The sequence below is a fragment of the Vulpes lagopus genome, chromosome 5 (genome assembly GCF_018345385.1).
Source record: "Vulpes lagopus strain Blue_001 chromosome 5, ASM1834538v1, whole genome shotgun sequence".
Taxonomy (NCBI): domain Eukaryota; kingdom Metazoa; phylum Chordata; class Mammalia; order Carnivora; family Canidae; genus Vulpes; species Vulpes lagopus.
Window position 1 is genome coordinate 97,627,079 of NC_054828.1, and position 20,253 is coordinate 97,647,331.

At 36.5% G+C, this 20,253-nt stretch overlaps 1 protein-coding gene across 3 annotated transcripts in view; it reads left to right on the top strand.

The window, feature by feature from the left end:
- Positions 1-20,253, top strand: part of ANAPC1 (anaphase promoting complex subunit 1) — a 104,983-nt gene that overhangs the window by 18,538 nt on the left and 66,192 nt on the right. For all 3 annotated transcript variants that reach the window (XM_041756891.1, XM_041756894.1, XM_041756893.1), the window contains exons 14-21: positions 1,340-1,474; positions 4,935-5,075; positions 5,819-5,879; positions 7,808-7,995; positions 13,602-13,676; positions 16,063-16,331; positions 17,563-17,654; positions 18,757-18,905. In XM_041756891.1, the coding sequence (XP_041612825.1) occupies positions 1,340-1,474; positions 4,935-5,075; positions 5,819-5,879; positions 7,808-7,995; positions 13,602-13,676; positions 16,063-16,331; positions 17,563-17,654; positions 18,757-18,905 (1,110 nt within the window). The remainder of the gene's footprint in view (positions 1-1,339; positions 1,475-4,934; positions 5,076-5,818; positions 5,880-7,807; positions 7,996-13,601; positions 13,677-16,062; positions 16,332-17,562; positions 17,655-18,756; positions 18,906-20,253) is intronic.

The following is a 20,253-nucleotide window of genomic DNA, read 5'->3' on the forward strand; positions in this document are numbered from 1 at the left end:
GGGGCATCTGAGTGGCTCAGTTGGTTAAGTGTCTGCCTTTGGCTCAGATCATGATCTCAGGGCCCTGGGATCAAGCCCTGCATCAGGCTCCCTCCTCCTCAGGGAGCCTGCTTCTATCTCTCTTCTGGCTGCTGCTCTCCCTGCTTGTGCTTATGTGCACACGTGCACACATGTTCCCTCTCTCTGTCAAAGATAAAAAGAAGAGCAGAGTTTCTCTTGGTTTGTACCTGTGGCCATTTCTGGGTTGCAGGCCCTTTGAGAGCTCAAGGCCTGTTACGGAAAAGTGAAAGAAACAAAAACACCTAGGGAATTCTTCATAGGTTCATTCTTGGTTCTCGTGTCCCTAGCCAGTGTCTTCTTTTCCTCACCTTTCAGAGTCTTGCATTGCATTATAAAATCTGTACAGATTCTATTGTAAATAGTGGGAGGAATAGAATGAGATGTACTTACTCCATATTTTCGTTAACTGGAGGTCTCTGTAGCTTTTTAAGAACTTTATATATACTGGTTCTCTCATTTTGTTTTCTAATCCTGAGGATTTTATTTGGGTAACTTTTGTAATTTTATTAGCTTTTGGGTAGTATATGGACATAAATACGGATTTTGTTAGAATTTCACTTGAGTTCTGAATATTTCCTTTGAGTCTTCTCGGGAGTTTTCAGCTTGTGTGGGTGTGAACCTTTGTTGTTTCTCCTGAAGACCCCACAGATAGCCAAAATAAGGGGTGGTTAGCATGGGTTGTCAACTCCCTCTTTTAATGAAGAATTTATATAACGTTTCTTGAGGAAGAAATATTTGAGAGTTTATGAGGGAAGAAGGCAGATTATGAGCTCAAGAGCAGTTTGGATTATATTGGGATTTAATTTCTGGAGCATCAGTCAGTCTCATTTATTTATTTTTTTTAGCCCCGTGAAGGTAATTGATGTTCATTCTCTCTGTTTGCAGATATTGTTAAAAAGATTGTTGCTTATAGTCTCTGAAAGCTTAATGTCTCTGCTGTTTTTACCACTAATATGGTAGGAAAACGCATGATACATGGAATTTTGTATAATGTTCTGACTGTATTAGCATTCACCTACTTTCCTGCCAGAAATAAGTCTTTAGTAATGAAGAGAAGGAATCAAACCAAGAGAAATTATACCAAGACATTTGTAGTTGTATGGTTGGAATTAATAAAATTTTAATTCTTTTCGTTTTTTAGATGTGTTTGGAATATTTCAAAGCTTATTTAAAATTTGAAATATCAAAAGAAATTAATGCTTATGTGCCATAACATTTTATTTAAGGTTATGATACATTAAAGCCAATATTTTTTTCTGCATCTTTGTATTGCTTAAAGGTGGGAAAGGTTTTTATTCCTGGACTGCCAGCTCCTTCCCTAACAATGTCTAACACGATGCCTCGGCCCAGCACTCCACTTGACAGTGTCAGTACTCCTAAACCTCTTAGTAAACTACTTGGATCCTTGGATGAGGTGAGTAATGAATTAGGTATTGTCAAAAAAAATAGAGAGTTTTTTTTTTTTTTTTTTTTAGATTTTATTTATTTGAGATAGCAAGCAAGAGGATAGAGAACATGAGCAGTGGGGAGGGGCAGAGCAAGAAGCAGGCTCTCCATTGAGCCAGGAGGCCAATGTGGGGCTCCATCCCAGGACCCTGGGATCATGACCCAAGCCGAAGGCAGACCTTAATCAACTAAGCCATCAGGGGGCCCCAAAATTAGAGACTCTTTTTTTTTTTTTTTTTTTTTTTAAAGAAAGATTTTATTTATTCACGAGAGACACAGAGAGAGAGAGGCAGAGACACAGGCGGAGGGAGAAGCAGGCTCCACACAGGAAGCCCGATATGGGACTCTATCTCGGGTTTCCAGGATCATGCTCTGGGCTGAAGGTGGCACTAAACCACTGAGCCACCCAGGCTGCCCCTAGAAACTCTTAATCATAGGAAACAAAAGGAAGATTGGTGGAGGGGAGGGGGTTGGGGCGGTTGGGAACCTGGGTGATGGACTTAAAGAGGGCACATAATATAATGAGCACTGGGTATTATATAAGATTGATGAATCACTAAACTCTTTCTGAAATTAATAACGTACTATATGTTAATTTAATTTAAATAAAGAAATAAAAAATTAAGTAAAATTTTAAAAATGTATTAGTGTTTTAAAGAAGTTTGGTTCAAATATTAGTTCTTCCCATGGTTAACTCTTTTCTGTTTTAAAAATGACAGAATTGGGGGATCGCTGGGTGGCTCAGCGGTTTGGTGCCTGCCTTTGGCCCAGGGTTTGATCCTGGGGTCCCGGGATCGAGTCCCACGTTGGGCTCCCAGCATGGAGCCTGCTTCTCCCTCCTCCTGTGTCTCTGCCTCTCTCTCTCTATAATAAACAAACAAACAAATAAATATTTAAAAAAATGACAGAGTTGGAAGTTAGCTAATACTTGTAGGGTATACATATTTTCAAAACAAATGGTTCAGTGAACGTATTGACCTCCCTTGTGATGCGTAAGGTATTACAGAGATGAGAATGATACATTCTTTTTCATCTAGGAATTTCCTAATTGATTTGGGTGGAACAGATGTATTGTCTACATGAGAAGTTATAATTTAAGATAGACTGTTAAGACTTATGAATGAGGAACAGAGAGTACCACAGCAGATCCACTGATAGGAAGATATATCCTGATGGGTTGATGTAGCAGAACCAGAGGCTCATGTCTGAGGGGCTTGTCTGACTTGGTGTAGACCTTCAGGATAGTAGGCTGTCTGTAGATAGAAAGGGGGATTTGGGGCAGAGAGGAGGTAAGCAGGTAAGTACAGAACATTTCTTACGCATATTTATATTACCATTTTGTAGCATATAAGACTCAAGGTTGTGGAGTGAATGAACGCTTGTAAAAGTACAAGTAGCCTGTTGGGTGGGACAGGGCAGGGAATCGTTGACAATATCTTGTTTTTGAATGTTTTCTATGTGCTAGGCACTATTCCAAGTGTTTCATTTGTATTAACTCATTTAATCCCTTAGAGTGGCTTTGTTGGGAAGATACTGCTCCCCACTTTATGAATGGGTACATGGAGGTATAAGAAGGTTACTTGTCTAAAGTCATATAGCTAGTAAGTGTTAGAGCTGGGATTTATACTCTTACTAACATGTTCTTAAAGGCAGAGAGGATGAAAAGGTTTTTATTCTAAATGCTATCACCAGAACATTACAGGATTTTGAGGTTGGAGTTACAAATGCTAGGCTCTGTGTTTTATTTATTTTTTTTATTTTTTATTTTTCAAAGATTTATTTATTTATTCATGAGAGACACAGAGAGAGGCAGAGACACAGGCAGAGGGAGAAGCAGGCTCCATGCAGGGAGCTTGACATGGACTGGATCCCGGGTCCCCAGGATCACACCTCAGGCTGCAGATGGCGCTAATAAGCCGCTGCGCCACCGGGGCCGCTCAGGCTCTGTTTTAGATGTATGTCTTGGGACTTAGACCTAAGAGATTCCAAGTGTTTTCTGTGTTAATTCAAGAGATGCGAAGGGGATCTGAGTTATGGCAACAAATTGGAAAGGAGGGGAATGACACGAGAGGTCTGGAGAATTGGAAATGGCAGAGTCTGTAGCTGATTGATTTTGTGCTGTGCTGGTAGAAAGAAGTGTGGGTAACAAGGCTCAGAGTTCTTGAGCAAGCTAGGTGGATACCCATGCATACCAAGTTAGGAATCCTGGAGAAAAGAGTTCTGTATTTGAGACATTTGAGTGCAGATGTTGAGGGGAAGTTGAAAGTGGAGATTGGTGCAAGCAGTTGATTGTATTGATCAGTGTCTAGGCCCTGGTTTTATTTTTTAAATATGTGCAGCATTGAGTTCTTTCCCTTTAAGTCAGGACATTTGAAGAACTTTCAAATGGGAGCTGGAGAAGTGTCAGGGTTTTGTGTAATTTGGAAGAATTTTTGTGCTTTAAAATGTAAAATGGTTCCTAACTTTTTTAGAATTCCATTAACCCAGGAATGGTTAATATCTCTGGTAGCCATGGGATCACAAGATTATAGTATTACACATTGGCCAGTGGCTTTCTATGCTTCTGGTTGATTGTGCAACTAAGATTCAGGACCAGTGGAGCTCAGTTTTTTTGTGGCATCTGTGGGAGGTGAAGCTAAAACATAATAAATAATCTTATACTTGATGGGCTGGCAATGTCGACAAGATATTTACTTAAGAGATGCCCTATAATTTGAATTTGGGAATACAGAAAGAGTCAGTGGTTAGGACTGGATCTAAAACTGGAAGCATCTACATGTAAATAGTAACTAAGATCATTTAAGTTTTTTGTTTGCATATCTACAGTCAAGCACGTAAATGTTCTCATGTTTTCAGAACATAACAATTGCCTATAGGGGAAATACCACTATGTGCTTATCTTAATCTTGTTTTCTTGTTTCTTTTCTTTCTCATTACTCTCCTTTCTCTGGGGTCTTAAGATCCTCTCTACCTTGGCTGCCTCAAGTTATAGTTTATGTGTCTAGCTCTGTAAGATTGCCGGTTGTCTTCTTCCTCTTAACGTTGGCTTTCCTTGTACACTCACTGTATCCATGTTCCCTTCCAAATCCCCATTAAATATTGCACATGCCAAGACCAGGAAAAGCAGTGTAAGAATTTCCGGCCACCTCCCTATGACGCCCTTCTTTCTCTCCTAGATCTTGGCCCCTCGGGTTTAGGTTGTTCCATGGCTCTCCAGTGCTATTGATCAGAGGTTTTGCTATATTACTGGCCTCTTCTAGTTGCTTTAGGTGAGGGTCTTGGTCTGCTGTAAGGTACTTCATCACATCCGGAGAAGAATGATTTTAAATCATTACGTACAGTTGTTAGATTATGTACAAAAAGAGATTTCTTTAACCATAATTCATCAAAAAATATTTCATATGTGTTGTATATATGACTTTTTACAGGTGGTTCTGTTCTCCCCAGTTCCAGAACTGAGGGATTCTTCAAAACTTCATGATTCTCTCTATAATGAGGATTGTACTTTTCAGCAGCTTGGAACTTATATTCATTCTATAAGAGACCCTGTCTGTAACAGAGTAACTCTGGTAAGTATATTTATTTTTAAAAGATAAGGTAGTTCTCTAAGAAATATGACTATCAAATTTGTCAGAATGCAGAATTTGTCTGAAAAATGAAAAATATTTTTCATGATTTTTAAAATCTCTTGCAATGTGTCATTTTTTGGGTACTATTTTACTTTAGAAAATTTTTAAAAAAGATTTTATTTATTAATTTGAGAGAGAAAGCAGCGTGCCAGCACAAACAAAAGGGAAGGGTAGAGGGAAAGGGAGAAGCAAGCTCCCTGCTGAACAGAGTCCAACATAGAGCTCCATCCCAGGACCCCGGGACTATGACCTGAGCCAAAGCAGATGCTTAACTGGCTGAGCCACCTAGGCTCCCCCTAATTGTGCTTAACTTTTCTACAGTTGCTTTATTATTAAAAAATTACTGAAAACAAATCTTGTTATAGTTGAATTTCATATTGACAGAATTTTGTCTTTTCATTAGAAGTTAATCTTTTTTAGTGCTGGTGACTCTTTGTGTCTGTATAAAAATTAGACATTCATTAAAACAACTTTTGGAAATTTTTTTTAAATAAGCACATTTATAGTTTCTGAAATTTGAAAGTATTTAGTTCCAGTTGAAAAATAATTGTTTTTCATTTATTTTATTGAATTTTGCTTTGACAGACAGTCTTGTAAAGCATAGCCATTTTTAAGACATTCAAAGACTTAAAATGCACAAATTCTGTTTACTTGCTCTTGTTTATTTCCATTCTTTTCCTTAGGAATTGAGTAATGGGTCCATGGTTAGGATCACTATTCCTGAAATTGCCACCTCTGAATTAGGTATGATTGAGGTCAGACCTCACTTCCATTTATTCTCAGATTGTTAAGATTTGTGCTATTTGCTGATTTACAGTAGTAATTGGGATTTTAAAAAATCTGTTGTATTTGAAGCCATGGGATTGCAGAGAGGCTGTGAAGAGCTGGGGAGCTCTTTTTATTGTCTACTCCATGTGTGCTCAAAGGCTAGGCGTATACTTGGAAGATATGCTAGTTCTGTTTCCCTGAGATAGCTTATGTTGAAGAATGCTGTGTGGTGAGATCAAAATATATGGACATGCCTCTTGCAAGAAAATCTGAGAAACAAGGAAGCCTACGCAACTAAAATAGTTTTTGGCATATGTGATAGGTTTTAATCATACAATGAATCTCTCAATTGTTAGATAAATTGAGAAATTAACATAATTGCCTTAATTGAATAAAACTTAATATTGCAGCCAAAATACAAATCAGGTGTATTTCAATAAAATTAGAGTCTGCTGAAATTATTGAAACAATTTGGGAAATACTAGGTGGAAAATATTTCTGAATAGAGAATAGTAAAGAAAACTTTAATTTGAAAAGATTTGTCAACAATTGTAGTAAGTTAAGAATGTATAAGGAAATTCACAACATCTATTGGTTTCAAAATCTAAGTGGCAAAGCAAAGCATTGGTAGATTGTGTGATTTCTGGAATTTGATAAGTAGGGTAGAATGACTTTTCCATTTTAGGAAATATCTTTCTTGGTGTGGTAAAATGATGCTCTGAGTAGGTATAGAGATACCTTGCTTTTCTAAAAGGTGTTTAGCCAATAATTTCAAAGCCATGTACCTTAGAAGTATAAGCCTGAACAAAATATATAAAAACAAATAATGGATTAAATAAAATAAATGAAAACGGAAAAAATCTTACTCTCATCAAATAGAAGTCACATAAATTTCTGTCCTTTATGTATAAAGCATTCCTTGGCCCCTCAAGCAGTATCTGATTTACACTTATTTTGGATTCAACTGTGACAAACTTAGTTTTTTAGTTTTTTAACATTTATTCTATTTGACTCTAATCTTTGCTATATGTGTACACACATAGCAAATTGATGAGAGAAAGGATGTGCTGCTGAGGATAGGCCTGGTGACAGTGGCAGTGGGAAGTGAAGAAGAGAATCCTCCAAAGAGAAGATGTGAGAATACAAAAACACTGCAGTTTGGGACCACTTACTATAAAAAGCAGACCCAGGCCTCTTTAGGACAGTAGCCTGACAGTGTAGCTCTGTGACTGCTATTTGTACAATGGCACTGAGTCATTAAGGAAGGTAACAGTTATGTAGTATTGGCTGATACATTTCAGACAAGAGCATGTAAAACATTTATATGGTGTCAGAAATAAAAAGTGAATGGTGTCAGAAATAAAAGTTGTAAAGTTTTGGTTAACAGGAATGTTAACTCACTGAGAACATCTTTTAGCAATAGTTAAGCATTTGCTATTTGAGGTTGCATATATTGAATATTACATATTTACTGAAGTATTTCAGCAGTATTTTGTATGAATTTATTCATGTAGGCATTGTATATTTTTGATAGAATGACCTTTAGTTTATTGTCCAAACTAGAATATTTTTGAGAGTAAAATGGGATGCTAATAGTAATTGCTGGAGCAGTGGGTATAAATCAGTTCTATCTCAGGTAAGGCGGACTATTGGTTGTCTTTATTTCTGATCCAGAGTCAATGAGTGGAAACCTGCCTGAGACCTCCTACAAGCCGTGTTGAATTCAGTAGTGGTTTAAGTTTCAAATGATCGGCAGGGAATGTTTGCATCCTCCTGGCTCTGTAATGATAGTTCTCTTTTCAGAGTAAATGGCCTTTACACAGAAGTTAGAAAATCTTTCTTATTAAAAGGGGGAAAAATGGAAATATGGGAAGCATACTAAAATTAATCTTTGCTTTTAATAGTGCAAACATGTTTGCAAGCAATTAAGTTTATCCTGCCAAAGGAAATAGCTGTTCAGATGCTTGTTAAGTGGTACAGTGTCCACAGTGCTCCAGGAGGACCCAGTTATCATTCCGAGTGGAATTTATTTGTGACTTGTCTCATGAACATGATGGGTTATAACACAGACCGCTTAGCATGGACCCGAAATGTAAGTACATATAATTTCTTTTTTCTGAGTTATTCTTGTGTTACCAATGTAATGTTTGCATAATTGGTAGTACAGTATTTAGGGTATATAATGGATCAGTTTACTGAAAGGTATACCTTAATCAACAAAATGATATAATACTAAGGCTTATTCTATCTCTATGGTAAATCACATGTCATTTAATATTTAATAATAACATTTTACTACTAATTATAATTATTGAGTTTTATAACATGGGAAAGCATGTTTTGATTATAATTTCTCATTTCATCTTTATAAAATGACTGCAGGTTATGCTAGGATTAGTAGTAATCATCTTGGTTTTATTAATGAAGAAAATGAATCACAGAGAGATCACAGACTGGTAACTTGCTCAAAACAGGGCCTAGACTAGGTCTTCTGATTGATGGCTTACTGTTGTTCTCTTCAGCCCAGACTGTTTTCGCACACAAATTACTTGGTCTGTGGGGAGGAAGGTTTGATTTGAGGGCGATTTAGAGGGCTTTAGCCTAAGTATCTACTCTGCTAATGATGCAAAGGTATAGTCCTAACCCTCCACTCCAGAAGCTTTCTTACAGGTCCTTAACAAGTGATTTACAAAACCAGCAGAGTAGTGTCTTATTTTTTTTTTTTTTAATTTTTTAAATTTATTTATGATAGTCACAGAGAGAGAGAGAGAGGCAGAGACACAGGCAGAGGGAGAAGCAGGCTCCATGCACCGGGAGCCCGACGTGGGACTCGATCCCGGGTCTCCAGGATCGCGCCCTGGGCCAAAGGCAGGCGCCAAACCGCTGCGCCACCCAGGGATCCCCCAGTAGTGTCTTAAGTATTGGTGATTCCTTTTGGCTCTAGAGATGACTCCTAGGGCAACCTTGCTTGGGTCACTCTGAAGAAATCCCTCTAGAATACACTTAACGTTTGTCTGGGTAATTCAGCTGTACCTGTCTGTACATTTTAGTCTTATACTAGCAAATCCATTTAAAAAATCATTTTTTTCTTCATTATGAACATACGTGCTTACCGTGGAAAATCTTGAAAATGGAAGATTTAAGAAGAAAATATTACTACTCAGATAACCACTCTGAGCATCTTTATATTGCCTTTTAGATTAACACGATGTAAATGAAAAGTTCCAATATTATTAAAAATTCTTAGGAAAAAACCCCTCATTTTATCATCTTCATAATAGGCTGTCATGTGATTTTATCATTAACCAACTGCTAATAATAGAACATTATTATTATATATTATATAAAAATGTTAAATCACTCTCACTTTTTCTAATTAGGAATAACTTGAAGGAAGGCCCTAGTCATTTCCTGAGAATATAACCTTAGAAGAGGTATTATTAGGTCAAGTAATTTTCAGAACGGGTTTCCTGTTGACATTCTCACTGGCTTTATTTAGAAGTGCCCACTTCACTACAATGTTGATTTGTGGTTTGGTGAACCTTTGGAAATTAGACTTTTTTTTTTTCCTTTTTTTAAGATTTTATTTATTTATTCATGAGAGACACAAGAGATAGAGAGGCAGAGAGAGACACAGGCAGAGGGAGAAGCAGGCTCTATGCAGGGAGCCTGATGTGGGACTTGATCCGGGGAATCCAGGATCACACCCTGCGCCAAAGGCAGATGCTCAACCACTGAGCCATCCAGGCGTCTCATTTTTTCTTATTCCTAAGTAAATGGGAGCGTTTTTTTCATATTCTCATTGTTTGTTTATGTATATACGTATGTACGTATGTAGGCAGGCTCCATACCCAACGAAGGGCTTGAACTTATGACCCTGAGATTAAGAGTTGGATGCTCTACTGAATGAGCGAGTCAGGAGCCCCACTCATTGGTCATTTAGAGTCACTATTTTTTGACTTGCATTTCCTGTCCTTGTCTATGTTTCATTCTTTTCTCTGCCAGCAACCAAAGTAATCCTGTCTGACAAAGTCAGATCATGTCTCTGTTCAGAGTCCTCCAGTATCTTCCCTTCCCAGAGTAAAAGCCAGAAACCTGCAAGGTGCCATGTGACCCATCCCTCTCTTACCTTTCTCATCTTATCTCCTCATCCCTGCCTTGCTCACATTGTTCCTAGCTGTCCTCCTTCCGTTTCTCTTCTTGGAACACACCAGGCGTGTTCCTGCCTCAGGTTCTTTGCACTTGCTATTTATTAACTCTGGAGGAAAAGCCTTCCCCCAGATAAGAGAAGCTTAGGCCTTTTTCAGATAGCACCTCAGTGCAGCATGCTCTGTTCATTCCAGTGGAATTGTTACCTCTCCCCATGCTTTTTATCCCCTTTACCTATTTTATTTTTCTTTTTGTGCTAATTAAATATGCTGCATATTTTACTTAATTTATATTGCTGTGTGGAGTTGTTACCTCTCCCCATGCTTTTTATCCCCTTTACCTGTTTTATTTTTCCTTTTGTGTAATTAAATATGCAGCATTATATCTAAGCAGGAATTTTTGTTTAGTTTTGTTTTCTATCCCTAGGCCCTACAGTAGTGCCTGGCATAGATGGATGTTCAGTGAATTTGTTGAATGAATGCCCTTTTGCGTCTGAATGAGATATTATTTTTAAGAATTTGTGTTTATCATATGAAAGAATTTCCCTCTGAAATTTCCTTGAGAAAAACCTTCCTGGGAAAATAGAGATAATTTTTAAAAATTTTAAACAGTTGCATGAAAGCTACTTTATTCCATATTTTCCCATTCTTCATTTAAATATGAAGAAATTGAGCCTTATTAGAAACTAAGGATTTCTACAATGCTTCAGCTTTTTGCAGTTTGTGTGTTACTCTGCTGTGGAACTTGCTGATGAATACAGGTTGTTGTGCTCCATTCTCTAGCAGAGATCCAGGGCCCTCTTAGGTTTTCATATTATGGGGAAGACTGAGCAGCCACCATTTTTTCTTTTGTAAAATGTGGCTCTCTTACTTATTTATTGGATAATAGTTCTAAAAGAAGGAATGAGGAAATCAGTCCTGAGGCTGAGTTGCTTTCACATTTATTTATAGAACTGCATAATAAATCTCTTGCTATACTTTGGTTCCTACATCAAAGCTCAGGATGAAATGGTCTTCAGTGGCAAATGATTTTCATTTTGTTTTCTTCAAATATATCCTTTTTTTGTTTTCATTTAAATGGGTAGATAGGGTGCCTGGGTGGCTCAGTGGTTGAGTGTCTGCCTTTGCTCAGGTCATGATCCTGGGGTCTTGGGATCAAGTCCCACATTGGGCTCCCCACAGGGAGCCTGCTTTTGCCTCTGCCTATGTCTCTGCCTTTCTCTCCCTCTCTCTCTCTCTCTCTCTCATGAATAAATAAAAATAAAATCTTTAAAAAAAAGTAATGGGGTGGAGAGTAAGAAGTACAGAATTTTTCCCCATGAGTTACATGATTTTTGGCATTTCTTTGGGCCTTCCTTAATTTACTGATGTGTTAAATGAGAGCATTGAAAAAAAAATGAGAGCATTGGACAGATGATGTTTCCTTCTGGTTCTCACATTCTATGAATGGTTGTATCTGGGGTTAACATTTTGTATCCTCAGGATGCTCATATTTTTGTTAGGTAGAAGTTGAGCCTCTGCTGAAGGCCAGGTGTGTGATGCCAGGCTTTTCAGATTTGCATCAGGCAGGGTAGTTTCTCTAACGGAATTGACAGTCTCAGGAGAAGGCAGATAAGTATTTTATATCAGGTTGTGATAAAGGTCAGGGATCTACAAAAGCATATAATAGGGTTGGGTAGCTTGCAGAATATTAAAATAATGAAAATAAGATAGATCCATATATGCCACAAAGAAGTATCTGTATCAGATAATTTCTGTTGTTTTTCGTAACTCCAGGTCTTATAAATGTGATAACCATAGCAAGAACATTCTTTATGACATTTAGAATGTTTGTGAGAGAGAATGTGTATATATAGGCATGTTAGTATGTGCTAAATTTTGGTTGAAGGTAAAATAGCTAACAAATGGATTTGTTGCTTTGATTGTACTCTTGTCATTTTCTTTTTTGATAGTATTGTGTGTGAACTGGACTGTGTTTTCTTTGAATGCTTCACAAGAAAACCTTTTCTCTTGATCAGTTTTAAAATTACTCAGTTCTAAAAACTACTTTATTCCATTTTATATTTAATATTTAAATATGACATTTAAATATTCAGCACATTAAAATTAGTTTTTTGCTATGTTTACTTTTTTTTTAAAGATTTTATTTATGTATTCATGAGAGAGAAAGAGAAGCAGAGACACAGGCAGAAGGAAAAACAGTCTCCATGCAGGGAGCCCGACGTGGGACTCGATCCCAGGTCTCCAGGATCATGCCCTGGGCCAAGGCAGCGCTAAACCACCGAGCCACCTGGGCTGCCCTATGTTTAGTTTTTATATAGAAATCAACTTTCTTTTTTTTTTAAAATTTTTTAAAAAATTATTTATTCATGATAGTCATAGAGAGAGGAGAGAGAGGTAGAGACACAGGCAGAGGGAGAAGCAGGCTCCATGCCGGGAGCCCGATGCGGGACTCGATCCTGGGACTCCGGGATCGCGCCCTGGGCCAAAGGCAGGCGCTAAACCGCTGAGCCACCCAGGGATCCCAGAAATCAACTTTCATATGAGTGAGATTGATTGATAAATATGTACGTTTTATAAAAACTTTATTATATTATAAATAAAGCATAGGAAAGTAGCCATTGCCATTCATGGACTTATGGTTGATTAATTGGTAGTTTAGTGCCCATGTGAAGTAGCAGAGGTGGCAAAGGTGATGCAGGGGGGAACTGAATAAGATTAATTAGGATAGACTAAATATATTATAATGGAAAATTCTCAAAAGATGTAATGGCTCACACAATAAAAATGTAGGTCTTCCTCATGTAACAGTACTTAGGAGGTAAACAGGCTGCACAGTTATTACAGATCCAGGCTGATGGAGCATCTGCCATCTTCAACATGAGGCTTCAAAGATTACCTTGGGGTTGACTCCATCCAGTCAGGTACAAAGGAGAAAGAGATTGAAGGAGCACACACATGAGTTTGTCATGAACAGGGCATGGAAGTGGTAACATCTACTTTCATTTATAGTCACACTGTCATAGGGCCGTACATAACTCAGAGGGAGGCAGGGATATAAAGCCTGGCTGTGGGTCCAGGAGAAAGAGGAGAACTCTTAACTTTGAAGAGTAGCTATCTGTCTCTGCCATAGAATTGTTAGCCTGTCTACTAGAGTCTATTATGTAAACTCTAAATAAATGTCTACTTGGTTCTGACATTTGGCTAACATTGGGTTGTACTTAGTGTATTTGGGATATGGCTAATAGCTCTTGTTTTACTAAAGTAGTGGCGATCTGTGTCATCACAGAAGTCAGGAAGGAAAGGAAACCACCATTCTAGTGCCTGTGAGCCAAGGCACTGTACTAGGTGCTTTCCATATATGATTTCATTTCTTCTTCACAGTGACCTGAGAAGAAAAGTATTCCTACCATATTTTCCAGATGAAAAAATGAGTATTGGTGACTTACCTTAGTTTCGGTAATTGATGGAACTGATACCTGAATTCTTTAAGTTGATCAGTTGACTGATAAATTTATATGATTTTGTCTTTTTTGGGATTGTCTTTCAGTTTGACTTTGAGGGATCACTTTCCCCAGTCATTGCACCCAAAAAAGCGAGGCCTTCTGAGACAGGATCTGATGATGTAAGCATTATTATTTCTTGCTACTATAAATTAATTTGTGGGTGCTTGTACTAGAGTCTACAGAAGTGGTACTCTTGTTGATTTGTATTTCTAACATCCTTTATTTTAATACTGAATAGTATTTATTTTGAAAGTTGGATGTGTTATGTTTTTGTGGTTATTTATTTACTTTTGTCTTTAATAATCATTTAAAAATTACTGAATATACATAATGCTGCATGATTTGAGTTTGGATGATAGATGTTTTATTGCTAATTAATCCTCTGGTTTTAGGTTCTCAATCATTAGATTCTATGGGTATATTCTTTTTTTTTTTTTTTTTCCTATGGGTATATTCTTAAGGAGTTCAAAGAAATTTTTAAAAATTGAGGTATAATTTACATAAATGAAATGCTCAAGATCTGAAGTTTATAGTTTGATCAAACACTTATGTAACCCACACCCCAAAACACAAAACCTATCCATTATTCCATAAAATTTCCACGTGCCATTTTTAATCATTTCTTCCTTCCCTTCCTCTATTCTTGAAGCAGTCATTGATTTCAGTTCTATCACTATATGTTATTTTTGCCTGTTGTAGAACTTGTTATATATGAAATAATGTGGTACAGAATCGTTCGTATAAGGTTTCTTTGATTTAGCATGTTTTTGAGATTCATCCCAGGCATTGCAGATGTCAGCAGTTTGTGCCTTTTATTGCTGAGTAGGATGAATATACCGTAGTTTGTTTATACATTTTTCTGCTGATGGATAAGATACCTATGCCATTTCCATTATTTTACTATTATGAATAAAGCTGCCCTCAGTATTCAGTGACAAGTGTTTGTGGACATATATTTTCATTTGCGTAAATACCTAGCAGTGAAATTGTTAGGTCATTGCTGGTTCCCAAACTCATTGTACTACCTTACACTCTGAGAGTTCCTTTTGTTCATTTTGGCCAGCATTAGCTGTTGTCAATCTTTTTCATTTAAATCATTTGAGTTTGTATAAAGTAGTTACTCTTAGGTTTTAATTTGCCTTTTCCTCATGACTAATGATATTAGACACTTCTTTATGTGCTTATTAGCTACTTACATATCTTTTTGTCAAGTTTCTGCTCAAACCTTTTATAGTTTTTTATTTTTATTTATTTTATTTTTATTTTTATATTTTTTAAAGATTTTATTTATTTATTCATGAGAGAGACACACAGAGAGAGAGAGAGAGAGGCAGAAACACAGGCAGAGGGAGAAGCAGGCTCCATGCAGGGAGCCTGACGTGGGACTCAATCCCGGGTCTCCAGGATCACACCCTGAGCTGAAGGCGGTGCTAAACTGCTGAGCCACCTGGGCTGCCCACCTTTTACAATTTTTTAATTGGATTTTTAAAAATACTCATTGAACTATAGAAGTTCTTTATATATTCTGAGTATGAGTTCTGAGTTCTTTGTTGTATGTTTTCTCTTAGTATATGGCTTAATAGTGTCTTTTGATGAACAGATTTTAAAAAATTTTAGTTACTCTTCTTGCCAATGTCTTATGGTTTGTTTTTTCTTTATCTGTTCCAAGAGATTTTTTTTTTTAATTTTTATTTATTTATGATAGTCAAAGAGAGAGAGAGAGAGGCAGAGGGAGAAGCAGGCTCCATGCACCGGGAGCCCGATGTGGGATTCGATCCTGGGTCTCCAGGATCGCGCCCTGGGCCAAAGGCAGGCGCCAAACCGCCGCGCCACCCAGGGATCCCTGTTCCAAGAGATTTTAAGTTAGAATAACACACTGTATGTAGTAAACCTTTCAAAAGTGTTAGAAAATTCCAAGACCTGAAAATAGCGTAAACCATATTCTCTCAATACAATACAGTGAATCAAAACAGAAACCAAAACAGACTCAATACTTGGAAAATGGAGGACAATCAGTGTGAATATAAAATTCAGTTGATGATTAGATTGTAATTGCTAGCCCCAGCATCTTATAAACATAGATAAATATACTAACTAGATACAAGTAGACTTTTCTCCTTACCAAAACACAGATAAATATATTAGTCACTAAACTTGCCCATCTATTCTTATGACCTGTTATTCTTTACTTTTGGCTTCATAAGATATCACCTAGGATAATTTTAGTTTTCTTTCTTATTCTCTCTATAAGTAATTGGATTCTTCCCCCAATCTTTTTCCTAATAGGGCATAACTAAAATTTTTCAAATGGGTTTTGAAGTGGTTTATCTTAGTGTCTATTGTTGGCATCTGGAAATTGCCTAGCTAATTTGATATGGGGATCTGATTTTTAGGTATTGTGGTTGTTTTTTCAACTTAATGTGAAAATGAAACTTAAATTGTTCTAATGATGACATTACAAGGGGGCATTATTTAAAAAATTAATATCATCTTTATTTTTCTCAGGACTGGGAGTATTTACTAAATTCAGACTACCACCAGAATGTTGAGTCTCATCTTTTGAATAGATCTTTATGTTTAAGTCCTTTGGAAGTTTCACAAATGAAGGATGAGGATTTTTCACAGAATCTCATTCTGGATTCTTCTACACTTCTTTTTACTCATATACCTGCAATATTTTTTGTTCTTCACCTTATCTATGAGGAGCTTAAGTTGAATACTCTAATGGGAGAAGGAATTCGTTCACTTGTTGGCCTTCTTGTTCAGTTGGCAAGGTAAATCTTGTTTGTAGACTAGTAACTACCAAGAAGTCCTTAGATGACCTGATCTCAGCCATGAATATCATATAGGAACCTTGTAAATAAATTTATGAACTCTACCTTTTCAGAAAACCAGAATATTTTCTATAAACCACAGAAATGTTTGAAGGTACTGGCTATGTAAAGGCCTTGTGGGCTGTTATGGGGTTCTTAATCTTTGTCCTAAGATCAATGGGAAGTCACAGAAGTGTGTTAAACAGTGGTGGTGACCAACCTACTCAGCTCTTCATTTTGACAAGGTGACTTGGCTGTGCTATTGCGAAAGTTCTGTAACACCTAACTTCCTTGCAGTAATACCTAAATTCAAAGAAGAGGTATAGTTAACATAATCATAGTTTACATATATGAATTGTAGCTATTATCCCTGTATTAATGATGATGAAACTTATCTAAGTTTGTTTCTATGAACATGAGTAGTATTTGCTAGCTGAGGATTCTTTGTGCTGTTTTTGTTGTCTCAATCTGTCGTTGTCTCTGCCTTTGAGGCTTTTTTAGTGTATCCAGAATAAGAATCTGTTTGGCCCTGAATTCTGAAGGTCATATTTAGGTGTTGTTTCAGCCTTTATTGAGCCTTAGTGATAAAGAAAGTTGAATTTGAATTAAAATGTCAACCACTGACTTAAGATTATAGAACATTTTCTGATTTCTGTGATCTTCCTCAAGACTTAAATTCTCTTTTGAGGTGTGACCATTTTAATTGATGATCAGTTTCTCTTATGACAAATCATTACTGTCATGAAAATTCTTTTGTTATGAAATGACTTCCAAACTCTAATCATTATGGCTTTCTGAAATTCCATTTTTTAGATATTACATGTTTTAAGGTATTCTGAACACATATATCTTATTTAATTTTCAAAACTTCTGAGTGAGTGAATAGAAATTTTCCTATTTTCTAGAAGAAAATACTGAGGTTCATAGAGATAACTTGCTGAAGATCACTAAACTAACAAATAATAGAGCAGAAACTAGTTTTAACCCCATAAAATTTATCTAGCACAAGGAGTTTGGGTTGCCCAATAGGGCACTTCAAAGTCCAAAAATAGAATAAAAAGATTCTAGATTTGATGATCTTTTTTGTTATAAGTTTAAATTGAAAAATTGAACCGATGAATCCTAATTTTGTGAGGGAAATGCTTTAATACTTTCCTTATGATTTCTTTTTTATATGCTCTTACTGTTTTAGGGATTTAAAATTGGAACCTTATGTAGATCATTACTATAGAGATTTCCCAACACTTGTCAGAACTACTGGACAAGTGTGCACAATTGATCAAGGTATGTGTTTGTGCCATTAAAAATTTTCTTTTTCTTTTTTTTTCTTTAAGATTTCACTTATTCATGAGAGACACAGATAGAGAGGGCAGTGACATAGGCAGAGAGAGAAGCAGGCTCCCTGTGGGGAGCCCGATATGGGACTCAATCCTAGGACCCCAGGATCATGACCTGAGCCAAAGGCAAATGCTCAATCACTGAGCTACCCAGGCTCTCCATTAAAGATTTTCTAAACAGTGAGTGACATTTGGTTGTATCTTTCTTGGTGAATAGCACTGTATTTCTTACCTTTAGTCTCTAAGTTGGAAGTGGTTTCTTTCCACCGGTAGATTTCAGTTTGTAGTGTTTGCTCTCTGACTTATTGTAAGAGATAACATTAACTTCTTCAGTGTATGGGAAAAATTTTACCCATCCCCAAGTGCTAAGGATGCTTTGTTCTAGACCTGTCTGATAGTAGCTAACAACTATGTATTATTTAAATTAATTTATATAGAAAATTCAAGTTTACATTTCAAGTAGTAAGTAGCCACATGGGGCAGTAGTTGCCATATTGGATAGTTCAGGTATAGAACATTTCGATCACCACTCTATGGCATTAGACCTTGAGCTACAGGAACTCAGGGTCAGGGCCCAATGGTTAGAGGAGAATCCTAGGTGTCTCTTGTTTTCTTGCCTTTAGGATTAGGGCAGTATTTTGGTTAGATTCTTTATATGGCTTGAGTACAAGAATTTGCTAAATTTCCATCCAGGATGGATAAAATAGTAGTCATTTAGATGCTACATATTATAATATAGTCTGTTATTTTCTGTGGCAAAAAACATGAAGCATTTTGAATAAAAATTTTATTCTGATTGTTTCCAAATGGCAGACAATGATCATTTTCCCTTTAGAATAAAATGGCATTGCGGGATGCCTGTGTGGCTCAATTGGTTGACCATTCAACTCTTGATCTTAGCTCAGGTCTTGAGCTCATGATCATGAGTTCAAGCCCCATGTTGGGCTCTGTGCTGGACATGGAGCCTACTTAAAAAAAAAAAAAAAGATTAAAACAGTAGTATCTTAATGTATTCTTGTGTTTTTATAAATGTGTATCTAATTCTAAAGGTCAAACAGGATTTATGCATCATCCATCATTTTTTACTCCTGAGCCACCAAGTATTTATCAGTGGGTGAGTTCTTGTCTGAAGGGTGAAGGAATGCCGCCCTATCCTTACCTTCCTGGAATCTGTGAAAGAAGCAGACTTGTAGTATTGGTATGTATTGTCTACCTTGTTTATTTTTTTCTTTTTAAAGCTTCATTTTAAAAATTCTGCCAAAAAGTTAACTTTGTTTTGTGTACATTTCTGTGAATTTCAACAAATGTATAGATTCATGTAATTACCACCATAATTAGGCCACAGAATAGTTCCATCCCCCCAAAACTTCCCACAAGCTTTTGTGACTCTTACAGATTGTTGCCTGTGTTAGCAGTTTGTTGTATTTAATTGCCGAGTGCTAGTCAATTATGGGGATGTTTCATATTGGTTACCCATTCACCCTTTGAAGATACTTGGACTCGTTTCAGTTTTTAGCCATTATCAATACAGCTCCTATAAACATTCATGCCCTAGGTTTTTGTGTGAATGTAAATTTCATTTCTCAACGGTAGATACTCAGAGGTGAGATTGATGGTTATGTAAGTATTTTTCAGAGCGGCCATACCATTTTACATTCTCACAATCGCTTGTGAGAGTTCTGATTTCTCTACATCCTTTCAGTGTTTGGTGTGGTCGTGGTTTTTAATTTTTGCCATTTCTGTTAGATATGTAGTATCTTGTGGTTTTAATTTGCATTTCTTTAATGGCCAATGAGGTTTTGAGAGTTCTGGATAGGAGGTTTTGTCAGCTATGTGGATTGTAAATATTTTCTTCTGGTTTGTAGCTGTCATATCATTCTCTTAATATTTCTTCTGCAGAACAAAAATGTTTAATTTTGTTGAAGCCAGTTTATCCATTTTTTCTTTTATGGATAGTGCTTTTGGTGTCTAGGAATTCATTAACTTCAGGTCACAATTAGGGTCTCCTCTGTTTTTTCACAGAAGTTTTACAGTTTTTGCTTTATACTTAGATGTATAATCTATTGTGTGTGTATATATGTATACACATATGTATAATACATTGTATATATATAAATATACATATATTTATAAGATGTGAGGTTTAGGTTGAGGTTCTTACTCTATTTGGATGTCCAGTTCTTTTAACACCATTTGTTGAGAAGACTCTCCTTTCTCTCTTGCTTTTGCACTTTTCTCAAAAATTAATGTGCCACATTTTTGCGGGTCTATTTCTAGACTATTGTAGTACATTAATCCATATTGCTGTCCATACTGTGTTGATTACTGTAGCTGTATAGTAAGTCTTAAAATTGGTTAGTGCGATGACTCCTTTTGTTACTCTTCATTTTCAAAATTGTTTTAGCTATTTTGGTTCCTTTGCCTTTTCATTTAAATTTTATAATCAGCATGTCTATAGCTACAAAAAAATTCTTCTTGAAATTTTTTCCCTAAAAAAACACATCTTTCTTATTTTAAAAAATTAGTTAATTTTGAATAGTTAATAC